Below are 25,423 nucleotides of genomic sequence, written 5' to 3' on the forward strand. Positions count from 1 at the left end.
AAAAATGGGAAAACCTGTATCTACAGTGGCTACATCGCTGGCTGGCTGAAGCTGAAGGGCTTCTGAGCGCTGAAGTTTGACCTGCTTTCTCAGTTACTGGAATTTCTGACACGATGAAATGAGAGGAGACCACACAAACAACATGAATGGTTTTAACTTTACTTTAATAATTGTATATAATATAGTATCTAAAGCAATATGGCAGCTCTGCTGACCAGAGAGATAAATACTCCAATAACACTTGTAATATAATGTGCAACTTTATTGTTGTTCTTTATACTGCTGTTTTTACCTCATCAGACTTTTCCCCTCCTCTATACACCTTGAAATTGGGTAAGGTTGTGCTACAATTCCCAGCTCTGCTGATAGAATTCTCCCTGATAATCTTCCAACTTCCTGTTTATGTTTTGCCTCAGAAATTATGGGATATATGTTGCAGGTACCAAGATGTCCTGCCTTTAAACATTGAGATTCCCTTTTGCTTCAGGTTAACTGCCCAGTGTCCACGTACTTTTGATAATAATGTAGTTCTAGAGATCAATCAGTTGGCAAGTGCACTGTTGATCAAAATTCCTACATTTCCAACGGCGCGCGAAGGCAGCAGAAAAGCCCATAGTCTGTCCTAAAAGCTCTAGTCATTTTTCCTTTTTTTTCTCTACCTTCAGTTTCTTGTTTCAACTTTTACTTTTTCTCTGAGTTCATGACAGAAATCGAAAACAAAACCGCCACAGTAACCTAAGAAAAAGTACAAAGGGACTCATTTTCTGATCTCTACGTTTCATTCCTAAAAGGAGCTTTTTGGAACAAGTTATAAATTACTGCTTGTGTTGAACATAAACTGGAACTTCACCATAAAACAAATAATTTTATTTCATATTCAGGCTGTATTTCTGTGCTTTACTTGGTGCCTGAACTCAACCTATCGTTCCGTCTTGTATTTGTCACATTCATGGGCTGGTCTGTTATACATCTGCTTTATAATAATTGGATTTACGCTTTTAATAAACACACAACAAGAGAAGACGAGAGGAGGAGGGATTTCCCTGCTCCAAAAAAACTTTTTCCTCTAGTTGCATTAGCTGGAGGAAGACGAATGAGGGGGGAGGTGGGGGACATTCCTCTCATACTGCAGATCAGGCAGGGGGAGCTTCCTGTTTCTTCTCCTGTATTGCTTCCTTTTTTTTTACGGTTAAATATGAAATTTGTTGGGAAGGACGGAAAGTTTTTGGCCGCGAACAAACACCTTTTCCGGGAGAAAGGATTAAACTCCGCTGCGAAGCCCGCGATCAAGCGGCGGCAGAGAGTAATGTTGTAGAGAAGAATCTGTGCAGCCAGAGGAGTCGCTTCAGTCCGGAGTGAAATAACAGAAAAGATGTTTCATCGAGGACCGAAAAAGTGAACGGAAGGATCTCTGCAGAAAGGTAAAACGGACATGTTGTTAAGATACTAAAGTTGGTTAAACTGTGTGCTCGGTTCCCACTTTAGCGTATTCACGTATCACAGTTGAGAAAATTACAAACCGATGTCGAAGAGAAAACAATCTGTCCCCGCAGGAAAGTTACAGGCAGTTTTCTGTTGTATCATGAAGGCAGCCAGAGGAGAGGGTGGTTTATAGTTTCAGACAATTATTGTGATCTAATCCGTATGTCTCGTCCTGGTTCGTATTTCATTCATTGAAGGCTTCTGTGAGTTAATGATTTTTAATGACTTGGTATTTTCTGCACATACCGATAACTGAAGCCTGGATAATGGAAAGTGTAGGTGGGTGTATCCTGTGTTAGCAGAGGTCCTGTTTGCTGCTTTTCAGCTTCAAGTTTAGATTTTCCCATGTGGGGCCACACAAAGGGTCCTTGATGGTTCCAGGGGGTCCTGAGAGACATGGTTCTGTGACTGGTCTCATGTACACAAGGTTTCACTGAGAACCTTAACATGCGCAGTATAATCTGCTTATCTGGAGATTTCTATCACAGTTAACACTCTTAACAGTAACATGATTATAGCTAATAGTTAACACAGGTTTGCTCTGTCAACACTGCAGCATGTTCTTGGGGTTATTAATGCAACATTCAGGTAACTACATCAGGTGAACTGTGACTGGTAGAAAATTCATCCATATCACTGGTTTGGTAAACAAAGGAATTTCCGGCCTTTGTTTATTTGCACATATATTCTTGTGTTGTCATTTTAGATTAAAAAGATTTGATGGTCAAAATCAATCTGTTCGATAATAGTGATACTGATAAATCATTCTGATCAGCAAAATTCCCAACTCAAGCATGAAATAATGCAGATATGAATTAAGAGCAGTGTGAAGACCAGAGTTTAAAGAATGAATTTGACAAGACACTGTCAGGAGTTTATTTACTATTCTGTACTGGTAGGTATATAACAGAAATAGTGTGTTATAATGTTAAATAACACAATTCTATAATGTGGATATTTCCTGGAAACAGAGACATAATACCATAGTATAAGATAGTCTATTTTTTTTCAGTTAACACATTTTAAAGACACAGACATCCCTTATTAAAGCTGTTAAAAGAAGGATGTCTCTCTGTGTTGATCCAGTGTGCACTCCATCTGTTCTTAATGTCAAGTGGTAAATGAACTTCTAAAGCACTTTTCTAATTTTTTCAACCTCAACAAGCCATATACACCCATTAACTCACACATTCATACACTGCTTTTCTATCACACACACACACACACACACATCACATACACACACACACACACATGCGATACATGATGATACATCTTAAAGCCACCTCAAACACAAGTTTACTGTAGAAGCTAGAAATGAGCTTTTCAGCCACAGTTAGGAGTCATTTTTAAAAGTCAGTTATTGTGGAGATTTTTCATGTTATAGCTCATCAACTACAATTAGCACACATGTTAGATCACCAGTGACCATTTCCCAAAGTTTACTATAACTTTTTACCAGTGGGGTCAGCTGAGCTAGCCGTAACGCTGGTGAGCTAATCTGCTAGCATGGTTACAGCTGACGGACTGCTGTTGGCTGTGTGAGCTGTTGAATGTTATCTCATAGACCACTTATACGTGTGGATGGACAATGGTCCAGCATTTGTATGAATTTTTCAGACTTTTAGAACATCCACCAGTTCCCGGAAGTCGTGGCACCTCTTTCTTTTTCTCCAGCCAAGACCAAAACAGCTTAGTGCCAGATTTTCCAGAAGAATGCTTTGTGAGATCTTCTGGTGTATTAACTTGGAAATTTGGCCAGAAAAACTAATTGCTCTTTTATGGAGGCAGATTTAGGGCAGAGATTCCCTCGTGAGTCCTTACTTCTGCTGGGAATGGTACCTGGATGTATGTCGACCGTTGTGCCATTCGGACTGCACTTCATCGGAGGTAGTTTTGTTATTCTCATGCTGCAGTTCTGCTCTTAAATGATCTGATTTATGAACTGCACAGAAACTAATTCATCAGGTTCCTGTGTCAATAAATGAATGTCTTCATCATTGTCCCTGTATTCATTTGTAGAAACAGTGAGACAACAGTGCCATCATGAGGTCAAACTGAAGGAAACAATGATACCTACTATCACTTGCAATCCAGGACACAGAAAAAAGTGACACTCTCACAGAACATACTTTGGTTTGCTTTGTGATCTTGAAGACTATTTAGAGAAAGACACATTGAGATACCAGAACACTGTTAAAGGCTGTTAGCTGAATAAAATGAATGAATTAGACAGGGTTTAACACTAAAGACTTGAGGTGGGCATTTAAGGGTTAATTAAATGAAGCACAGTATACATTTCATTATCAATTTGCTATTTAAAATTACATTATCTTTCTTTTATTTGCAGTCTTGAAGAAGGCACAATTCAGTTCTTTCTCAGAATGTTGATGAACTGTCATCACATTCATGATATTTTTCCAGTTATGCAGATCTACACATTCAAGAATTGAAATGGTATAATAATAGAATTGTAATATAGAAACTGGAAAGTAAGTTGTGTATTGAGGGGCTTTCAGGGTATAATCAAAAGATATGTCATTTTGAGGGAGTTTGCTACATCTTCACCATGTTTGTCTGTCTGTTGTAGACATTCGTGTTCTGCACTGATCACCTGCTTAAAGTACACGAGTATGGCTACACAAGTGACGACCGCGGTTGCCATCTGCGTGGTTGCAGGAGCCCCTCAAGAGTCTCCCAGTTCCATGTATGAAATATTTGAGTGTGAATGGAAAACCCCCTACAGATCAGAGACAGAGAGGCCCACTGGGTTTGACCCAGAGCCTAGAAATTCCTCTCACTGCTCTGCTTCTCTCAGATATAAACACTTCTCTTCTTCTTCTACTTTTACCACTGTCTTTCAGCTTCTGCCCCCCCCACCCCCTTCCCCACCCCCAAATTTCTCAAACTTCCTGTCATCTGCTCTGTGCATTTTTATTTTTTTTGTTCAAAGTCCTGGCTTGTTGACTTGACTAAATCTTGTAGTGAACAGAAAGCTTTTTCAACCAGGACTGTGAATAGATTTCTGCAATGGAAGATCAGGATTTAAGACTTTTTCTGGAAAAGCCAGGAAATACCACATGATTTTACAAATGGATAACTTTAAAGGAATAGACCAGGAGGTATTACTATGGGTGACTTGTGGTGGTTTTCTGTCTAGTTTCCTTTCTCCAATTTAAAAGAACACAAGGATAAAGAGTCAGAAAAGTGCTCTGCTTAATTCATGGAAATGAAAGGAAGTTCCATCACATGCACTTGTGGGGAAGTTGGTTTCCATAATCATTGTAAGGAAAATCCAGTGAAGATTGCTAGGGCTTTCACAGTACACTACCCAACGTGTGCATACTCAACTAACTCAACTGTGGGAAACGGGGCTGAGGGTCTGCAGCACCCTCTGAAATGACACATTATAAAAACCATCAGAAGAATGTTTTTGGGATATATATGAGTGGTCCACTGCTATGTGTGGGAAGAAATCCTTGAAGATGTAGATTGATGACCTGGTCTCTCTGTCTCCTCTTGACAGTGTCCATACTTGTGAATGTTGACTGACGGGTGTGTGCTCCCATAGAAGGATATCACTTTTTGTAATAGTAGCTTTGAATTGGGAAAATTTGAAGCTACTATTACAAAAAGTGATATCCTGAGTTCAACTTTGAGGAAAACCTTTGTCTGCCATTCTATGACCTCTCTTTCCAGAGCAGCACGATTAGCAGGGCAGCGCTGTGTCTATGGGGTCTATGGGGATTGAGTCCGTTTGGAGCGACCCTAAATAAGAAAATGATTTTTTGTTTAAATAAAGGGCTGCAGGAGCTTTGTACAGTTTGGGCAGCCAGACACAGTGAGGAGCTGTACCTGCAGTACCTACCTACGTGAATAAGACACGGTGGCCATGATTCTGTGTCTGCCCTCAGGCCACAGCATAATTAAAATTTTAATCAAGTCAGAGTTACACAACATGAACATGAAACAGCTCACGTTTTCCACTTAATATCAAACATGCAAGAAGTCAGTTCCTCACTCCACAATAATTATTAGATCTTTAAAAAATCATCATCAGACCACGGCATCCTCTCCTTGACTGCTGTTTGCTGTTTAAGCAGAAGCTGCAGGTCATGTTACAGTCTGGTCTGAATGTTCCTACTTATCTTTTATAATCACAGAAATGAAGAGGAACAACATCAGCCAACAGTCCATCCTGTTGTTACAGCCACAAGCAATGAAAGTAGAAGTTACATTCTCAGACAGTATTTATCTCTTTGAAAGAGTAAACGTTAGGCAGTTACACCAGCGTGCAGGTATTAGGGAGTGACACAGTGCTGAATGGTTGCCAAATCCACCTGTCTCCTCCCAGCCCCACCTTGGATGGGGGCAGGTAGGTGGAAAGAGAGGTGCGCCACCTAAAACCCGCACAAAACAGGTAGACTTTATAGAACGTGGACACGGTGGATCAGACAAATGTTGGACTACCTCCAAGGCTCAGTCAGCTTGGTTTTAGGAGAATATAGAGATTTTCTAAGGAAGCCACACAGGTAGGACCATACATCAGTGTTTTTGATAATCCCATTTTTAAATCTTTTTTTGTGGTAAAAGTGGTACTTTCATGCCTGTGAAAAAGTTTTATATACTTTTCTAGCACAAACTTGAAGATATTTAAAGATTTCCAATTCATAAGTTGAATCTTTCAGGAGCAGTAGGAAAAATGTTCTCAGTTACAGTTCCTGGTAAAAGTCTAGAATGAAAACAATAAGAAAACAACAAGCCAGCAATTAAATGAGTGATGACCAAAGAATGTGGCAGCGTGAAAAAGTCATGTCATCTGTGAACAGTGTTCTCAGCTGAACAGATTCACTGAACTCCAGCTTTTCTTTCTCATTGTCAAAGCTCACTTAAACTCAGACAGTAGCTTCTTATTTTAGCTAATGACCATCACTTTCTCTTGTGAAAAATGCAAATATTAACCAGCTGTACCACAGGTCTGTAGTTGCTCACACACTGAAAGGTTTTCGCTCCAGCAGATCACATAATAACAGTTGCAAGAGTTTAATTTTTATTGTATCTGTAATTTAAGACGATATATCAACTATGATCTGTGCGAGTCCTCAAATTTCAATCAAACTTTTTTAAGTCAGAACTTTTTAATTTACATTATGTGAGTGTGGAACCTTATGTACGAGTATTTATTGTGTTTATTAATTATCCATGTAAATGGGGTTTAATATGGTTTTCTAGCCATTGAGACACCGTGAGCATGCAAAGATGAAAAGGACATTTACTACAGGGTATGAAAGAGTGGATGAAGTCTGAAAATGTTAACAAATGTGTGATGTGCTGGGTTGGTTCTAGTTCACACTAATGGCACCTACAGAGAGAGATAGGTTTCAGGACGAGGTTTTGTTTAATTACAATTGAGTGCTTAAGGCAGAGTGAGGATAGCAATAATTGCTCCTTTCAAAGCAGATGTAGTGTATATGAGAGATGGAAATGACCAAAACATATGTGAGAGATTTGCCGGAGCCTAATTTCATCTGTTGCAGTGTGGGTTATTGCTGATCATATTTGGTTTTGGTGACACAACTTTACACTGGATAAGGCTGAGTTTGCCACAGATAGATGAGCTACAGTAATAATAATAATAATAATAATAATAATAATAATAATAATAATATGTTTTATTTATAAGCACCTTTCAGGACACCCAAGGACAGTTTGCACGCAAACAAAAACATTGTGAAACATAAGCAAGATATACATACATATACACATATACATACTCATATACACACATAATAAAGAAACAACTACAAAATGTACATTTCTCTGAGCACCACGAAAGGCTAGCCTAAATAAGTGGGTTTTAAGTGACGACTTAAAAGAAACAACAGATGTGCATTAGCACAGAATCTGGGGGGGAGCACTCCAGAGGATAGGGCCAACTATACTAAAGGCCCTATCACCCATTGTGCGCAGTCTCGAGGGGGGAGTGAAGAGTAATTGGGCATTAGTGAAATGGAGGGATCTAGAGGGTTTGTAGGGATGGAGAAGATCGGTTAGGTATGGAGGCGCCAAACCATGTAGAGATTGGTAGACAAGTGTGGGGTGATGCATTTCCAGGACTGTGTGACAGGATTCTCACAGCTGAATTTTGGACAATGTGAAGTCTATTTATCATCCGTGAGGGTGCACCGAGGAGAAGAGTGTTAAAGTAATCAAGTTGAGATGAAAAAACATGAATGGATGAAGGTCTCTGCAACAGAATGGGAGAGAGAGGGGTGTAATCTGGAGATGTCAAAACAGAGGGTGGAGTCCAGAGTTACACCAATATTTCTAACTTCAGCTATAGATGTAATATACCCAGGGATGGTGAGCTTTAAGTGGGTGTTAAATGTGGCTGGGGGAAATAATGAGGATAGCTTCAGATTTATCTAGGTTGACTGAGATAATTGCAGGTCATCCATGCATTGATATAAGGACAGTCAGGTAGGATGGTGGCAAAGTGTATGTTGGCTGTGTGTGGAAAGGATTTGTGTGTTGTCAGCATAACAGTGGAAATTAAGGCCATGTCAATGAATTATGTGTCCAAGAGGTAAAAGGTAAATGATAAATATTATTGGCCCAAGAACTGAGCCCTGGGGAACACCATAAGGGATGTGGGAGACCTGAGGTTGCTAATGGAGACAATCTGCTTTCTAACTGTGAGGAAGGGCATGAACCAGGATAGTGTAGTGCTGGTGACACCAAGTAAATGTTGTAATAGGTCAAGGAGAAGTTGTGGCGGAGTGTATCAAAAGCAGAGGTCAGATCTAACAGGATGAGGATGTTGAGATAACCAGAATCTGAGGCTATGAGCAGGTCATTTGTCACTTTGGTGAGGACAGTTCCTGTACTATGTTTTGTCCTAAACCCAGATTGGATCTCTTCCCACAAGTTGTATTCAGACATATGAGCCTGGAGCTGGCTGGCCACAGTGCGCTCAAGGAGTTTTGCTAGGAATGGAAGATTGGAGATGGGTCTGTAGTTGATGAGGTTGTCCATATCAGTTCCAGGCTTTTTTTAGGACTGGGGTGATAGCAGCCATTTTTAAACCGGAAGGAACAAATCCAAATAGGAGAGATGTATTAATGATATGTGTCAGCAGGGGGCAGACGATAAACAGGAATGTTTTCTGGGGTCAAGAGGGCACGTGGTAGACCTTGGATTTCTGACAAGGTCAGTTACATACTGCTCATCGAGGGAAGAAAGTCGAAAAACAGCTGACGGGGAAGGGAGGGAGATAACATTAAATTTCATGGACATACTCTGTAGCTCTGTAGATGGAAATTATTTTGTTCTAGATAAAGTTCGTAAAGTCACAGCAGAGATTTGTAGAGGCAGCCGGAGGAAATTGTTAAACTGGTTGAAGAAGGTTATTGACAGTGGAAAAAAAGAGCTCTGGGGTTGCCTTGTCTTTTCGTAATAATGGTGGCGTAGTAAGTGCACCATCCCTGTTTCCTTCAAGTGCTGGAGAATCCGGTTGTGACTATGGGAGACATGTACCTGGTACCTGTACCTTGCCTGGTCTGCTGCATGGGGCACAGTCAGACCCATCCAGCTGTAGTTTCTCATAAAGGCTGAGGAGCTCCTTAAGTATCTGGGCAACAACTGTGCAGGCACGCTCTACTCCCTCCAGCATACCCACTAGTCCAGTGTTATTCTACTGGGATCTGTGCTCACATTTAGCTTGCAGTAGGCTCCACAGGAACAGCGCTTCCTTTTATAGCTGTGTTCGTATTCTCAGGAGAAAGTCAACATGTTTTCAGTGGATGTTGGTCTTCACCAGTGTTGCCCCTTGTCACCTATTCTGTTTGTGATTTTCATTGATAGGATCTCAAGGTATAGCTGGGGGTAGGAGAGTGTCCAGTTGGGGGACCTTAGAATTTATTCTTTGTTCTTTGCAGATGATGTGGTTCTTTTGGCTTAATCAGCTGGCCACTGGGGCAATCTGCAATCGAGTTAGAAGCAGAGTCAACACCTCCAATACCCTTTTTGCACCAACATTAGTGTGCATATGCTGTTATTTTTAAACACTGGCAATAAGAAAGCGAGGTAAGAGGATCTCAGTTAGAAGACGAAGCTTTCGGTTTACCCATTGACCTATTTTCCAAACCTCACCTATGGTCATGATAGTGACCAGAAGAACTTGGCTGTGGATACAGGCGGCTAAAAATGTTTTTCCTCCGCAGGGGGACGAGGCTCACGCTTAAGAGATAGGTTAAGGAGCTCAGATGGAGCTCCGAGTAGAACTGCTTCTCCTTTGTGTTGAAAGGAGCTGGTTGAGGTGGTCAGGCAACTGACCAGGATTCCTCCTGGCATAGACCCAGAACATGCTGGACAGCTTATACATCTCCTCTGCCTTGGGAACATCCCAGGATCCTCCAGAAGGAGCTGGAAAATGTTGCTGGGGAGAGGGATATCTCTACAACCTTGCTTAGCCAAAGTCAAAGGTCAAGGTCACTGTTACTGCACAAAACGGTTTTTAGCCATGTCTGAAGTCTTTATGACAAACTTCCACACAAATGGTTTATATTTTGGATAAACAGGGATGTAACCTAAAACTAGTCTGAATATTTTTCTGTTGAGCTTCTTCCAGACCACAGTCAGTTTGTTTACATGTATCAATCTGGTTACTGTAAATCTGCATATACATGGCAGAGAGAGAGCACAGCTCTTCCATCCTGAAATGTCTGAATTTAAAATCAAATGTCAAATGTCCTGCCGATTTTTTCATTTTGTTTTGGATCAGTTTCAGTTTCTCTATCTCTTATTTAAAATAGAAGAACACATGGCTACGTGTCATGATGTCTCATTTCTCCCGCTGCTCTGCTGTTTCTTTCCATTGAATGAATGAGGTGAAAACACTACATGGCAGTAAAAGTTCTCTCCACTTATTTCCTCTGTAGAGCGTCTGGTTCTTGGCGACGTCGACCAGTGCCTCTATATCTTGCAGCACCTTGAGGACCTGCTGAGTCTGCAGGAAGGCAAGGACTAGGAGTTGACCCACCTGCCACCACGAGGCTACCATCACCTTACACTGGACTACCTTCACCCACAACAACATCATCAGCCCCATCCTCCTGCTTCCCCTTACTTATCTTGATCAAGCCTCATCCGGACCTCCCAGTCAGCCCACTGCAGCTTTTCAACATGAGCAGCAGTTGCCACTGACACCCCGAGGAGAGCAGAGTGAGAGCAACCATACAGGTAGGTATGTGAGGGACAAGACTGAGATCTGGGAAAGTAAGCTGGAAACAGATGAGGAGGAGTACAGGCAGGAAGGAAAGAGGGAACTGAGGTAGTCAAGAGAACGGAGGGAGAAGAGAGAGGAAAGACAGAGGAGTTGTTAGTTACTTTCCATCACCAGGCATAACCTGAGTACATTTGCCCAAGTACTTTATTTAAGTACAATCTTTTGGTGCTTGTATTGTATTTCAATTTTATGCTACTTCACACTTCCACCCCACCACGTGGAGTGGTGGCAGATATAACACATTGGATAATATTTAAAATACATCACATTGTTAAAGATGGAAACAGTGGTTTCCAACCTTTCTGAGCTCTGAAGTCTTACAAAAAGACTCAGTTATCAAACTGATTTTTCCCCCCTGAAGTTCTCACGTGGTTTCAAGTAGCCCTTTACTAGTGATGCCTTCTCATCCTGTGTCAGAGCTTTTAATCTTTTGTGTTTCCGGTTGTTTTCTTTTTCTCCTCCTCTTGTCCTGCTGCTAGCTGAATATTTTTGGGATGAGCTGCAGGATATGGCAGCTGAAGTATATTTGAGAAAGTTTACATGTGCAGTCTGGGTGACTGGGGAATGGACAAACTATAAAGATCATGGCTGTAGCCTATTTCTGAAATCAGTGGAATCATATTTTAGAGCTACAGTTTGCAACGTTTTACATACTAACACTACAAACTAACATTAATGAAACAGAAAACACATGATCATACTGATCTTTTGTAAGCTTATGTAAAATAAGATTACAACACACAATATGCCAAAAGAAATCTTTCAGTTGAGTGCACTGCCAGTGCTGACAACTGTCAGACTTGTCACTTGTCAGACATTTATTTATCTGTCTGTTCATCTATCTGTTTATCTGCATGAGTTCATCAAACTTGTTTTATCGTCACATGTTCCATACAGCCTCCCTTCACATATGTCCTGTCTCTCAGAGGCGGTCCATGTCATCATTTGGCACTCATTCAATCTGCTTACAACAACTCTGAGCTCAGCATCCTCACAAGTTTAACTCCTTCTTCTTCCCCAGCCTCCTCTTGTATTTACAGTCATTTGTACATGAATGTTGTCTGTGTCTAGGATGATATGTGCTGATGTACATTAAATGTTGTGTATCTCAGGCTCTGCCTGTGGCGTTTCAGAGTTCAGGAATGTTCAGGATGTCAAACTGCTCAGATTTGTTTCAAAGCGTCACATCAGCAGAGTCACACCCTCAAAGTAAATGCCTTGACTGAACTGTGTATAATTTATTCAAGAAATAACACACAGATGTAACAAACCCACACGACATTCTGTTCAGTCTTAACATAAAAATGCCAACTGATAATCAGACTGTATAGGCATTTTTGATTCATGACAGTATTCAGTCTGACTGTGTGTCCGGTGTGATGATGTTTATGTTTGGGAGAGAGTTTATCTGTTCTAACAAATTAGTAGTAAATGTGTCTGCCCACCATGGTCAGTTTTTGTCAACACACATGCTGCAGTAACAGAAGAACTATTTTCACCAAAAATATACAGAATGTAAGAATTGCCAGTTGTGTAAGTCGACTAAAAACAGCCCGATTGTCCATTTCATCCAAACTTACCATCATTTTCATGGCGACTTTTCTTTTTTCTCATTTTTCTTTTTTTGGAATTTGTTCCTGCATTTGATAATGACAGTAAAGAGGTGACAGGAAATGAGGGGAGAGAGGAGGGATGACACGCAACAAAGGTTCGTAACGGAACTTGAACCCCTAAACCACTAGATTAGACCACATTGGTCTGTAGCTACTTTTCTGGCTCTGACACAGGAAGGTGACATCCCCATTCTCAACGCCCTGCAAAACTCTGATTGGCTCAGCTGTTTTTCTGGGGAGAGAGCTGTCAGTTAGCACCAGTTTGATTCACTGAAAAGAATGTGACTCTGCAAAGCAGATATCAGTAAGCAACCTAAAAAACAACAATAAGTAAATAACCCCCAACCTTACTTATAAATACCCACAGATACATATCAATACACATGTTGCTGCATTCAATCATGTTGCAATCGTTCATGTAATCTGTGGTGTTTCCTGCACAAAGACTCTTTTGTTCCCTGTAGACTCTGAGTCGGTGCCTCCTTCCAGATAACAGAAGTACCCCAGTAAAACTGCAAATACACAAATACAAATATGAAGCAAACAAACTTTATCAACAAGTAAAAATCATCACTAGACTACTGCCCAGTAACATAGTCATAGATGTAAGAGGTTTGCTTGAACCGTATGGGATCAGAAACTGAAATATGGTGGAGCCAAGTCTGGCGTTAAAAATAATAATAATAATTTTATATTTAAGATTTTTAATTAAATTAGAAATTTAACATCGCTACAATGTAGTGAAGCCAGTAGTATGGTGATATGAGAACTGCTACAACTTCTTGATTTTACAAAGGACAAATAAGAGTAGTTTGGAAATATTTCTGGAAACTAGAATTTCTGCCTTGTGGTTGTTTCCTCCATGAACCAGCCAGTTGCAGGAAATATGATCACAACCTTTCTTTCCTGAGTATCAGCATTGAATTGTCATATTTTCATTTAAACAATTGAAAAATGAAATTGAGACATAATTAGAGTTTGTGATATTTTTGGCCATAAGTCAAGAACCCAATGTCACAATGACCTTTGACATTGACATCTTCTCCACACGTCCTTCCTTCCATCATTTTCAGGGAGGTAGATTTTTGTTTTGTCAGTTCATACAACATTGTTCCAAAACTCTTTCTTTTTGTGTGTTTTAGTGAACTGCAACCTGACCTTTCTATTTTTGAGGGTTGCCAGGAGTTTGAATCTTGTGGTGAATCCTCTGGGGTTCTGGTCATGAATTCTTCTCTTGAACTCTGACATCTGAAACATATCTGCCTACATCCTAGACAGCATTATTGACTGACTAGCTGTGCAGTCAGAAATAGGTTTTTCTGTGACTATCTAAATGATTTTCTTTAATCTACTAGACTACTAGCCCTCAGCCTAACGACCTCTTTCATCTCTCTAGGAGACTTTAGCTTTTTTTTTTTTTTTTTGAGCCTTTTCTTCACTTCACCCCAATGTGTCATAGGTGAGGGGGGGGTATATAGATGTGGCTTGTAGTGTAATAAGTGCAGTACTTGTACCATTTAGTTGTGTGGTCACCTCCTTATTGTCTGTCAACTCAGACTGACAGACAGCTCCACCTCAGTCTTTCACCGCTAAGTCCACTGAGCTCTTTGTGCATGAACTAACACTGAAACGCACATCTGGCTAAGAAACATTTACCAGACCAGCGTCCAATTGCAGTTAAACCCTTACAAGTTGGGAACTGTGTTGAAACAGCTGTATCTCCCACACAGTTATTTCTTTACTGAAATTAAAGCTGACACTCAGCACTTTAATGTTATATCCATTGATTTATTTTAATTGAATGTGTGGAAGCTCGCTGTCAAACACTGAGGGGCTGGACTGTAGGTCAGAGGGTGTGGTGATAAACAAATACACTCTCAACCAAACACATCACTGGTCTCATAGGTCTGAAACAACTGTGCCAATAATAGTGCAGAGCAGTATGAACTCAGCTCCACATTAGTTGTGTATTGTATCTGTAAAACATCAGTGTGCCAGTGTCTAATGGAAAGGTTTGTAATCTTGGGTTTCTGCTTTAGCTTCATGTTTTTTTGTGGAAGTTACTTTAGTTTAAAATGATGATCATAATGAATCAATAGACAGATAAAATGATCTTTTGTGTATCTGAATTTTCACTTCCCAGCCAATTATACTCCATAAACACTTTTTTCTTCTCTGTCTTTTCAGCTTGAAGAATTTGCTGACACCCACCAAAGCTGACATTTTTCCATTTGTCTCAAATGATTTTATTTACCTACAGATGTTTCGCAAAAAAGCATCTTCCTCCTTGAGAATGAGAAGAATGACAGAAAGCACTAGATGTAATAATTTTTTTCTTTACTCTGTAGAAAAAAGGTGTAAAACAGTGGAGTTATTAATGTTCAGTGTTGTCAGAAGAAACCACACCCCCCCAAAGAAACAAACAAACAACTTAAATCTACACACATGTCAAATAACCATTTTTTCACTTGTTTCTCTGGACTGGAAACAAGACATTAGGAACAGTTTTGAGTGTAAACCTCTTTTGATGTTCACAGCAAACACATCCCAGGTGGTTTCAAGTTTGACAACATTGGATGTTTCATTGTAAATTGAGTATCTTTGTTTTTGACTGTTGGTTGGACAAGATACGACATTTGAAGATGTTACCTTGAACTTATGATTGGCATGTTCACTAGTTCTTGCCATTTTATAGATCAGATGATTCATCGACTCACTGAAAAAAGAAATAGTAAACATTTCAATCCCCACGCTCTGTAGCCTTTTTTAGTCATTAACCCACAGCTATTATGGTTACCTGTTGAGTTTAAATTTTATCCTGGATATTTGTGGTTTAGGGGTTCAGGGCTTTGCTGGTGGTTTGGTTCCTCAGGTTTTTCAGAAAGTGTTCTTCCTCCACTGTCATTGTTCTGTCCCATCATGCATTGGTGGGTCTTTCATGGCTTTGTGTGGGGAGCATTGATGGTGGTAGATGGTCCATGTGCATCTCTGATCTAAGTGCTTTCTGTTCCTTTCTATTTTTTCATCTCTTTGACTCTCTCTTTCTGTCGCTGTCATGGATTGTTTCTCTTTTCACTCTTGTTCCATCCTTTTCTTCTTGCTCTGTCTTCACTCTCTCCTCCTCTCAGGGAGTGTGGACCGTGGGCGGAGCTTGTCCTTTCATGAGGTGCGTGACCAACGTGAGGCAGAGATGAGGGCCGCAGCCGAGGAGTCGTCAAACAGCAACAACAGTGTTGGAGGTGGAGGAGGAGGTGGCAGCACCGTCCTGCAGCGCCTCCTGCAGGAGCAGATGAACCGGAATTATGTGTTGCAACAACAGCAACAACAGCAAGGAGGAGGAGGAGCAGGAGGAGGTTACTCAGTACAGGGACAGGTAGGCCCCTCTGATGACCACTCAATGACCCCCCACATTGCCCGCCAGGAACCCCAGGGACAGGAGCTGCAGACAGACAATGGCCTGGAGAAGCTGGGCTCTGGCAGAGTTGGAGGAGGGGGTGGGAGCAGTGGAGGAGGAGGAGGTGTGGGGACTGGAGGAGGAGGAGGCGGCAGCAGCGGAGGTGGTGGGAGCGGCCAAGGTCAATGCCCGAACCCCGAGGACCTCCCTACGTACGAGGAGGCCAAAGTGCAGTCACAGTACTTCAGGGGCCATGGTCCCCCTCCTCAGCCTCAGCAGCAGAACAACCAGCCCCAGCAGCCTCCTCTCCCAGCCTCGGTGGGTGCCGCCTTCTATGTCACTGGGATGACCAGTGGCAAAGTGCGCACCGAGGGTCGCCCGACTGTGCAACGAGTGAGTGGTGCAGGGAAGGTGCACCAGGATGATGGGCTGAAGGACCTGAAGCAAGGCCATGTACGGTCTCTCAGTGAAAGACTTATGCAGCTCTCTCTGGCCACCAGCGGTGTGAAGGCCCATGCTCCCGTCACCAGCGCCCCGCTCTCCCCCCAGCTGCCCCCTCCAGGGCCGCCGGGCGACTACTACAAGCCACAGCATCGCGGTCCCCCTCCAGACTACCCGTTCAAAGGAATGGGCTCGCCTTCGAAGCAGCAGGAGCCTGGAGGCCATTTTTACCAGGAGCAGAGAGGGAGGGAACATTCGAGGGAGGTGCTCCCTGTCCGATACCAGCCCCCACCTGAGTACGGCTCATTCAGGTAAGGAACACACATACACACAACCCTAAATAGACACACTTAAGGCTGCATCAGTAATAATTATTTTCCAATAATCAACTGTCTACATGTGATGTGACTCAAAGTGACGAACTCAGAGATGTAGCTCTGCAGTTATGTGTTCAGTGCATGTTGAGACTCAAGCCTCTCATCAGCTCAGTCTCACATTCATCACTTCTCCTATTACATTATATGCTAATGTAGGTTGTTGCTACACTTGGTAGTATCCAGCTTTGGGTGACACTAAGAGCCTAAATAAAACCCAGACCCTCAGAAGGTGTGGAAAGAAAGAAAGAAAGAAAGAAAGAAAGAAAGAAAGAAAGAAAGAGAAAAATTATTTTGTAAACCTACAGGAGAAATTCCAGCTGTTAAAAAAAAAAAAAAAAAAAAAAAGACACTGAATAAAATCTATGAACAGGGTCAAAATTCATACTTATTGAGTTTTATACAACATCAGACTTTGGAATTATTTGTGGACATAACTTAATCTATATACAGTACACAAGTTTGTTTGGATAGTTGAAGGGCAACTGTCAAATAGTTTTACATTGGCATGAAGCCACTAAAATGAGCTGTAAAATAATGAGCAGCACAAGGCAACCTGAACTGTGCTTGAGTCCTTGCCAGCTCAAGGAGAGTTGCTCTGATCTCTGACCTTCATACATGAAGATTTCAGTTTTTATAGTAGTTAATAGTGTTGGAAGCCTTTTTAGTGTGCCTTTAAATGTTAAATCTTTTTCTGTTTGATTACTTTAAGTTTGTGTCTCCATCACAAGTCATCTGAGTGGTTTCCACAGCAACAACAGCAAGTACAAGACCACAAAACTTCAAACAAATCTTTGAACTGAAATGAAAGAAAATGATAAAAATGCTGAGCTTGAGATTATCAACAAAGACACACATTCATTATTGCCTCCCCATGATCGTCACACAGCTTTATTTTGACTTCTCCAACTTCTGAACTGAAATGATCAATTATCAATCAGTTAAATTGTTGCCTGGCGCCAGCAGACTTATTAACACCAGCTGTTTTTCCTGTGGTCTTTTCCACGTGCAGATTCTCAAACAAACAGTGTCACAGATTGAAATGGAAACAGGTTCATGTGGAGTTTAATTCCTCAATCATGAAGTAAGACCTGCTTCAGGGTTTGTTTACTCACAGAAAAGGACAAAAAGGACAAAAAAAAAAAAAGAAAACAACCAAGTTCAAAATAATAAAAACATTTGAAAAGGTAAAATGTGAGATATTTTCATAGTTTCCCAATAGTGTTTTTCAGGACAGTGAGAACAGAGCCTGTTGGGCCTGTTTCACACAAGTCTCTTTACCTCAGAGCAGACCGGATTCAAACAGCCATGAATACCACAGAATTTTAATCATCAGGGCAGGACGAGTTAGGACATGATCTGTGTGGGTTTGATGACTTTCCTTTGAGGGCTAATGGCAGGAATGCTTGCTGAAAAGCCAGTTGACAGCTAGGGTTTTCCCACCTCACTCAAAAACAAGTTCCACAAACAGCAGGTGAATCAGACCAGGCTGAAGGACATTTATGTTACAAAGCCTTCATTTGTCTTCATTTAACTTAATTTAATCAGCCACAGTAGCAATTATATCTTACCTTGACTGTTTTAAACACTTAGAGTTGAAAGGACACAGAGACACAGGATGCCCCTTTGTTGGATCAAATGCTTTCTGAGATTTTAGATTAATAGTGAAGTAGACGATGTAAAGGTCAGCTTTGGAGTAGAGACAGTTTCAAAATGAAGTATCCTTGTTAAAGCTGAACTGGGATTGCTTGTTATCATATATACAGCAATTCGATTGATGATGAGATAAACTGACAATGATGTCATACACAACTTAATCAAGTATCAAGACATTTCCTGCTGATTTTCAGTCATATGTTTTAGCTGCCATCATGCCAGGTATTCTCCTCTCGTTATCACTGGTGTTATTACCTGGGTTTCAGTTTCAGTGCTGATATCAGAACTGTCCTTTTTATAAATATTTTTTTCTACCAAATGCTTATTTCACTTAACAAAAGAATCCAAAGTAACTAGAACTGAAACAATAACCCTTTAGTTGATTAGTCCATTGACAGAAAATTTATCTGCAAATATATGAATGATTTTTCAAGCTAAAATGCCAAATGGTCTCATTGTATCAGATATGAGTATTTGCTGCTTTTTTGTTGTAAATTAATTGAATTTACACATATCCTTTGTTTTTGAGGTCAAGGTTACAGATGGTGTTGTACTGGACACAAAAGTGTTCCTAATTTTTTATCCACCCTGTACAGACATGAAGGTGCAGAACATTAGAAAACACCTTGGTATATAATGCAGTCCAGTTCAATATGTAGCACCTTTCTTGTACGGAAGGTGCTATACAAATAAAATGTATTATTATTATTATTGTTATTATTATTATCACTAACTATGACTGCAGTGCAAAAACATATAACTGAATCAACACATCTATGACAGTGTCATCAAAAACCTGGAACATTACAGGCATCATAAAAATAGACTTTGTATTGATTTGCATTAGATTATACAGGTGCACCTACCAAAATGGCCACCAGGTGTATAATGGGCATTTTAAATGATTAATGGATTAATAATAATCTGCAGATGAACTGAAAAGAATCATTAGTTTGGCTTAGCTTTAGTTAATTAATTTTACATTAATTAAATGGCGCTAAGACCTTTTTATTTCTACTGAAGCACTTAAACACAAGGAAAATTGTAATTCTGACTTTCCAAGTTCACATGCAAGTGTGTGTGTGTGTGTTTATGTGTGTGTACAGTGACGTGAGTGTAATTGTGTGTGAGCTCAGGGTTATAATGAAGAAATCAAAGTAACTTCGCACCGACTTTGTTTGCACCGCAGTTCAAGCTGCAGTTGATCCTTCAGTCTTCTTCTGTTATTCCTCCTAGACTGACAGTTTATTATGAACAGAGAGATCGACAAACTGTGTCTGATCCTGTCCACCCCCTTTTTAAAGAAGTCACTAAACTGCCCCTGGGAAGACACTGTAGAGCCGCAACAACAACCAGGAACATTTACAGAAAATCCTTTATACCAAATGCAATAACTTTGTTGAACTCTTAAGCATCATTCACACTGGAATCATGGCCGTTATTGTTGTCTGAACGTCCCACATTGTGCTAATTTAATGTATTTATTGTTTGTGAGTTACAATGATGTGTTTTAACCAGCCTGTGAAGCCAAAGGCTGGTTTCCACATCATTATTATTATCATTATTATTATTATTATTATTATTAGGTCCAGTAAGGAGGGCTCGGTTCACTCCCAGAGGACCCTTCATCAGCACAGTCCCACCTCCTCAGTCACTTCTGTGGGATCCTTGTCCCGCGCCCAGTCCTCCACCCTCAGCAGCATGCTTAGCGCCTCCCACTCCTTCCCCCACCATCACCCTCAGAGCCAGGGAGAACCCTTCCCCAGCATGGGGCCCCGCAGTCCACAGAGTCCTGGCTCCCACCATACAGGTGAGCCCTTCACCCTGGGGCCCATTCACCCACCCCTACAGAGAGGTCATGGATTCGCATATGACCCCTACGGCTCCACTCCCAGGATGCATCATCAGCAACAGCACCATCAGTATCAACAACAACAACAACAGCAGCAACAGCAGCTCCAAGGGCCGGCATCCCCTCAGCTCCAACAGCCTGTCCAGGCCGGACATTTCCCCCACCCGCACTCCTACTCCCAACTACAAGGGGAACCTTTCGCTATGATGGCGCGCGCCCACCAGATGGTGGATGTGCTGACAGAGGAGAACAGGATGCTTAGGCAGGAGATGGACGCCTGCCGCGAGAAAGTCACCAAGTTGCACAAGGTAATATCTTCTGCAGAAGAGTTTTAAAGGACAGGTTCAAAATCTTTTAAAGTTGATACTCACTATTTAACTGTACATATGGATATATATATATGTACAGTTACAGATTATTTATTGCTGTCACTGTTCCTCCTGTCCAAACAGAGACCCCTTCTAAAAGCAGTTTCATTGTAAGTGATGGGGATGGTGATGGATTAAATCCACAGTAGGTTCAATTGAAGCTGATATGAGACTTCACTGGTTTGAATGAGATAAAGCAAATGGGTGTTTGCCAAAGTCACAGTTTTTTAGTTTGAAATTCTTCCACAGGCAGTGTTTCCCTGCCCAGAAGTGACAAAGAAAAACATTTTGTACTTGAGGCTGTTGACAGTTGCACTGAAATGTAAATAATACATAACAATAGCTAGTGATCAAATGTGATGCAAAGGGAAGAACTGTAAGTTGCTTTGAACAAAAGCTTCTGACAAATGAATGTAACATTCAGCTGATGCATGGGGCATGTTTTTATAAACTCTGACCTACTCCCTTGAATTTACACTATGGACACATTTTTAATTTTACAAAGTAAAGTGGAGAGGAGCTGGAACAGAGATTAAATATGTGTCCTGCAAAGATCAAATATTTCAGCACTACAACTATCATGCACATTCACATTCCACACTTTGACTCAGTGTTTCTGGTATTACTTTTAGGAACAGATGTTCATTGTGCAGATGTTGAAGAGATACTTTGCAGTTTGCAAGAAAAAAAGCTGATCAGGCTTGAAGTTCAGATGACTTGAGTTTGTCAGCTATTTTCTTCTTGATGTTGTCCTTTTGTGTTTTGGTTGAAATCGATTTGACTTTTGATTGTTAGTTCATTAAGCCTTCACATTTGGTGAAGCTCAGGCTGTAACCAGAGTTTAGGGAAGACACCAAGCTGCACCTGTTAATGGATGACAGACCCAGCAAACAACACAGTGTTGTTTGTCGTATGCTTTCAGTGATGCAGGTTTTCACACGTCAATAGTTTGAAATTGAAAATATAGCATAGAAATAAATTTTACATTTTAATAAAAAAAGGTTTGATGCATATCCTTCATCCTCCCTGTTTCCCCTGTGTCCCTTCATTACCCCTGTGTCTGTGGACAGTTGGAAACAGAGATCCAGCTGGTGTCAGAGGCTTATGAAAACCTTGCCAAGTCTTCCTCCAAGAGGGAGTCCCTGGAGAAAACCATGAGGAACAAGCTAGAGCTGGAGGTGCGACGGCTGCATGACTTCAACAGGGACCTCAGAGGTGAGAGAGATGCAACATATTTCCACACTAGTGAAACTAATGTCCTCTATGTTTTGCCATTTACACAACTTTTACACTAATTGAAAAAAATGTTGATGGACAGAGTGGTGAGAGGTTAAATGTGCCAACATGTGACAAACGTTTTGCACTGCAGTTTATTTGAAGAGTTGTAAGCATAAAGCTAAACACTGTTTTGCTGATCTTAAATGTAAGCGCACAGTTTAACTAGATTCAGGCTGTTTTGTGGCTCTGAATTGTTGATTTCATTTTCGAATGTCCATAACACTCAAAACGTCAGTGAATACCTTTCCTATCTGTATCAGTGTCTTTGTGGCGTCCTTTAGTTCTAAGTTTTAGTAGCTACAACTAAGCAGCAAACTCATTTGTGCTATATGAGCACTCACAGGACAAGAAGCTGCACCCACAGGGTGTCATCAGGTTTAACTGTAGAAGCACAAAGCCACAGCTAGAACCAGTGCTTGAAGTGGGAAAAAATTGCTGGTACTCACTTGTGCATCGGCTGTGGTGTCCAGGTGTTTCCATTATTTTTTCCACCCCTTTTATATCGATGTAAGTAGGCCAAATAACAGAAACACCTCTGCATAATGCAACAATGCTCAACAGCTCCACACGCTACATCAAATCAACAACTGTCTAAAACTGTTTTATTATAAACTGAACATTATAAACTTCATAAAGGAGGATTTACTGCAGGACTGTTTTATTTATTAGACTCCATCAGTTTTTGCTAAATGTTCCTAATAAATTGCCAATATTAGAAATGATCAGTTGTATGCACAGGATGCAAAGAGCCTGACTGGAAATATTTGGTTGATTTTGGTGCTGTCCTCATCTGGGAACTGATAGCTAACTAGTGTAGTTAGCATCTTTTATTTGTTTATATTTGTTAGCTTGTAACTGGCAGTGGCTGACACAGTGCTAGTGGTTGTGTTTATGCAAACTCTCGCTCTCTGTACTGACAATTTTCAGGTTTATTTTTCCCGTGATGTATGAAACCCTCGATGACTGAATCTGTTTTTGTGAGTCATTAGTTCACTGCAGTCCAAGGTGGAAATAGTCAGTCATTGTGTTGGCTGATTATTTTGCTCATGATATGTCTTGTACAAAAAACATATGGAGATGTTAACAAGATTAACAAAGAGTGGGTCTTTAAAGTATCGTGATCAGGGCAAGTTAAGGAAAGTTACTTGACTGTGTACCCAGTATGTTTAATCCCAGCCGATGTCAACACCTATAGTGTGTTTGTTCTAATAATTTTTGTTGTGTGTTTTAAAGAGCGCATGGAGACGGCCAATAAGCAGCTCGCAGCGAAAGAGTGTGATGGCTCAGAGGACAATCGCAAAACCATCTCCCAGCTGCTCACACAGAGTGAGTACAACACTTACACTTACACATACACACACACACACACACACACACACACACACACACACACACACACACACACACACACACACACACACACACACACAAACAGAGCGTGTGACATCCCATCCCCTGGCATTTGTCAGGCACGATGTCATAGACAATGTAAAGATGGACGGAGCCTCCATGACGTCACCCACAGGTTTCTGAGTGAGCTGCTCCACCATCGTCATCTTGGCAGTGTTGGACTCCGTCTAACTCCCGGCTAATTTCCTTTTTAATTAGTTAATTAATGCATGGAGTAGAATGTAAGATGACTAATCTGTGGTGTGCATAACAGCAACCTTTTTTCAAAAAACATGGAGGGTAGCATTGTGTTTGTGCATGGGCTCATGTGTTTGTGTGTGTTCAGACAAAGAAACGCTACGTGAGAAGGAGAAGCTGGAGATGGAGCTGACTGCGCTGCGCTCCACCACTGAAGACCAGAGGAGACACATTGAGATCAGAGACCAGGCACTGAACAATGCCCAGGCCAAAGTCGTGAAGCTGGAGGAGGAGGTAAGAGTCACTTGTCACTCTTACTGCTACACTTTACTGCACGTAGTCAACTTCATCAGAGCCAGAAAATGCTGATATAGATGAAGAAGCCCAGTTGTTGCTGAGGTGGAAGCAGCAACCAGCTTCACTGACTGTGATTTGAATACATCAAAAAAAAAAACACTCCAAAAAAGTTCCCACCATGATATTTTCTTAATCAAACAAGAGTCAAATCAAAAATAAGTGCAACAAGCTGTCAGATGGCTACAGGACTAGAATCTCAACAGACAACAGCTGCGAGGATATCTCATACCCTGCTGATAATATCTGCTGATCAAGAATAAAGAAAACAGATTCCTTCTTACCACAGCTTTAGATGTTGTAGAGGACAGAACGAGCCACAGCTGCGGTGTATGCCATATACATTAGAGGCACATAGGAGGACAGTGAGTTGTGAGTTACAGGGTTTTGATGTAGCAGGGGAGCCTTCACATGTAGCTGCCGTTAGTGCACTTTACCTTAGGAGCCTCCTGCTGCTGCTCTCTGAGCCTGAGGGTTATATAGGACCCACTGACTCAGACAGAACCATTAAGGGTCTAATATACTAAAAGCACAGACAATTCTACTTTGCAAATGGAAAGAAATGAATGAATGAATGGATGAATGAATGAATCAATCAATCAATCAATTTGTCAATCAAAATAAAGTTTGTTATCAGAAATTATGCAAAGATTTCTTTTCTTCACTGTTTTGGGGCATTTTAGCGGATTTAGTAAAGCGTTTTGTCAGCAGACGCCGACGCCAAGATATTAGAAGTGAGATGATTCAAACTTGGTAAAATGAAATAACTGAAAATGATCACTGAAGGAAACAGCTGAACAAACAGGTTTTCTGAGATCCAGGTAAAAAGCGATTCCCAGCAAAGTTAGAATAAACTATATATGTTTGATTATTTCATTTGTTTTTGATTTTCAATTGTGAAGGACTGAGGAGCCCTTGCTGCTCTGTGTGAAGAAAAGCTGACAATCAGGTCACTTTATTGTTTGTTTGGATTCTTGGCGAGTTGCTTGTGTATCCTGGTTACCAATGTTTTACTTTAGTGGAAAACCTCTCAATGCTGCTGCCTCAGTGCTGGCCTGGTGTTGGCCTGCTATCTGACACCAGTGTGTTCTCACTGCTCTGCTGACCTGTCAGTTAGACACAGTGAATGTCCTTTATACTGTCATGTCCACTGGTGGCTTTGGATGGGATGAGCAAATTGCTCTCAGTCTGATCAGTCATTATTCTTCTGGATTTGGTACATGGGTCTGTCTTCATTTCTTTCCTGTATTATAGTTTTATGTCTGTATCATTCACCAAATATGTACAAGGGACTGATTTGATACATAACAAATGGCACACACTCGTTCATGCGCTATGGACAGTTTGGCTCCATTGTAATATTCAAAACAAGACAATAGTAAAGTGTAGTTATATACAGGAGAGAAGCAAACTACATTTTTAAACATACATAGAAACTTCATAAACAAAAATCTCAGAAACTTAACATACCATTCCACATTCAGTTTGCTTCAACTTCATTATCATTGCCATCAGTCAACACAATCATACAGGTTGTAAATAAGGCAAACAACAGTTTCAACAGAGGTCATACTGAAAGTCAGACAGTGATAATGGCTCATTGCACAGGAAAGCATTTTTTCTCATAACTTTTCCTTCACCTTTATTTTCTCATCCAACCTGGAGGCTTGTTTCTAACCTGCCTGAGTGCTGACTGGGGGTACATTGTTTACCATGTTCACCATCTGGGTTTAATGTG

The 25,423-nt window shown here is 40.9% G+C and overlaps 1 protein-coding gene across 3 annotated transcripts in view; it reads left to right on the forward strand.

Moving 5' to 3' along the window:
- Positions 1–1,093: 1,093 nt before the first annotated feature.
- The window catches only part of amot (angiomotin), a 37,499-nt gene continuing 13,169 nt past the window's right edge, over positions 1,094–25,423 (forward strand). For 2 of the 3 annotated variants that reach the window (XR_008829652.1, XM_056396498.1), the window contains exons 1-8: positions 1,094–1,421; positions 10,422–10,722; positions 14,642–14,702; positions 15,510–16,527; positions 19,833–20,406; positions 21,537–21,681; positions 22,978–23,070; positions 23,480–23,625. Coding sequence is in view for 2 of the 3 variants with exons in the window: in XM_056396498.1 (XP_056252473.1) it covers positions 14,642–14,702; positions 15,510–16,527; positions 19,833–20,406; positions 21,537–21,681; positions 22,978–23,070; positions 23,480–23,625 (2,037 nt within the window). In the remaining variant the exon portion in view is untranslated. The remainder of the gene's footprint in view (positions 1,422–10,421; positions 10,723–14,641; positions 14,703–15,509; positions 16,528–19,832; positions 20,407–21,536; positions 21,682–22,977; positions 23,071–23,479; positions 23,626–25,423) is intronic. The other variant, XM_056396499.1, reaches the window with a different exon arrangement.

This window comes from Seriola aureovittata, chromosome 15 (assembly GCF_021018895.1).
Source record: "Seriola aureovittata isolate HTS-2021-v1 ecotype China chromosome 15, ASM2101889v1, whole genome shotgun sequence".
Taxonomy (NCBI): Eukaryota; Metazoa; Chordata; class Actinopteri; order Carangiformes; family Carangidae; genus Seriola; species Seriola aureovittata.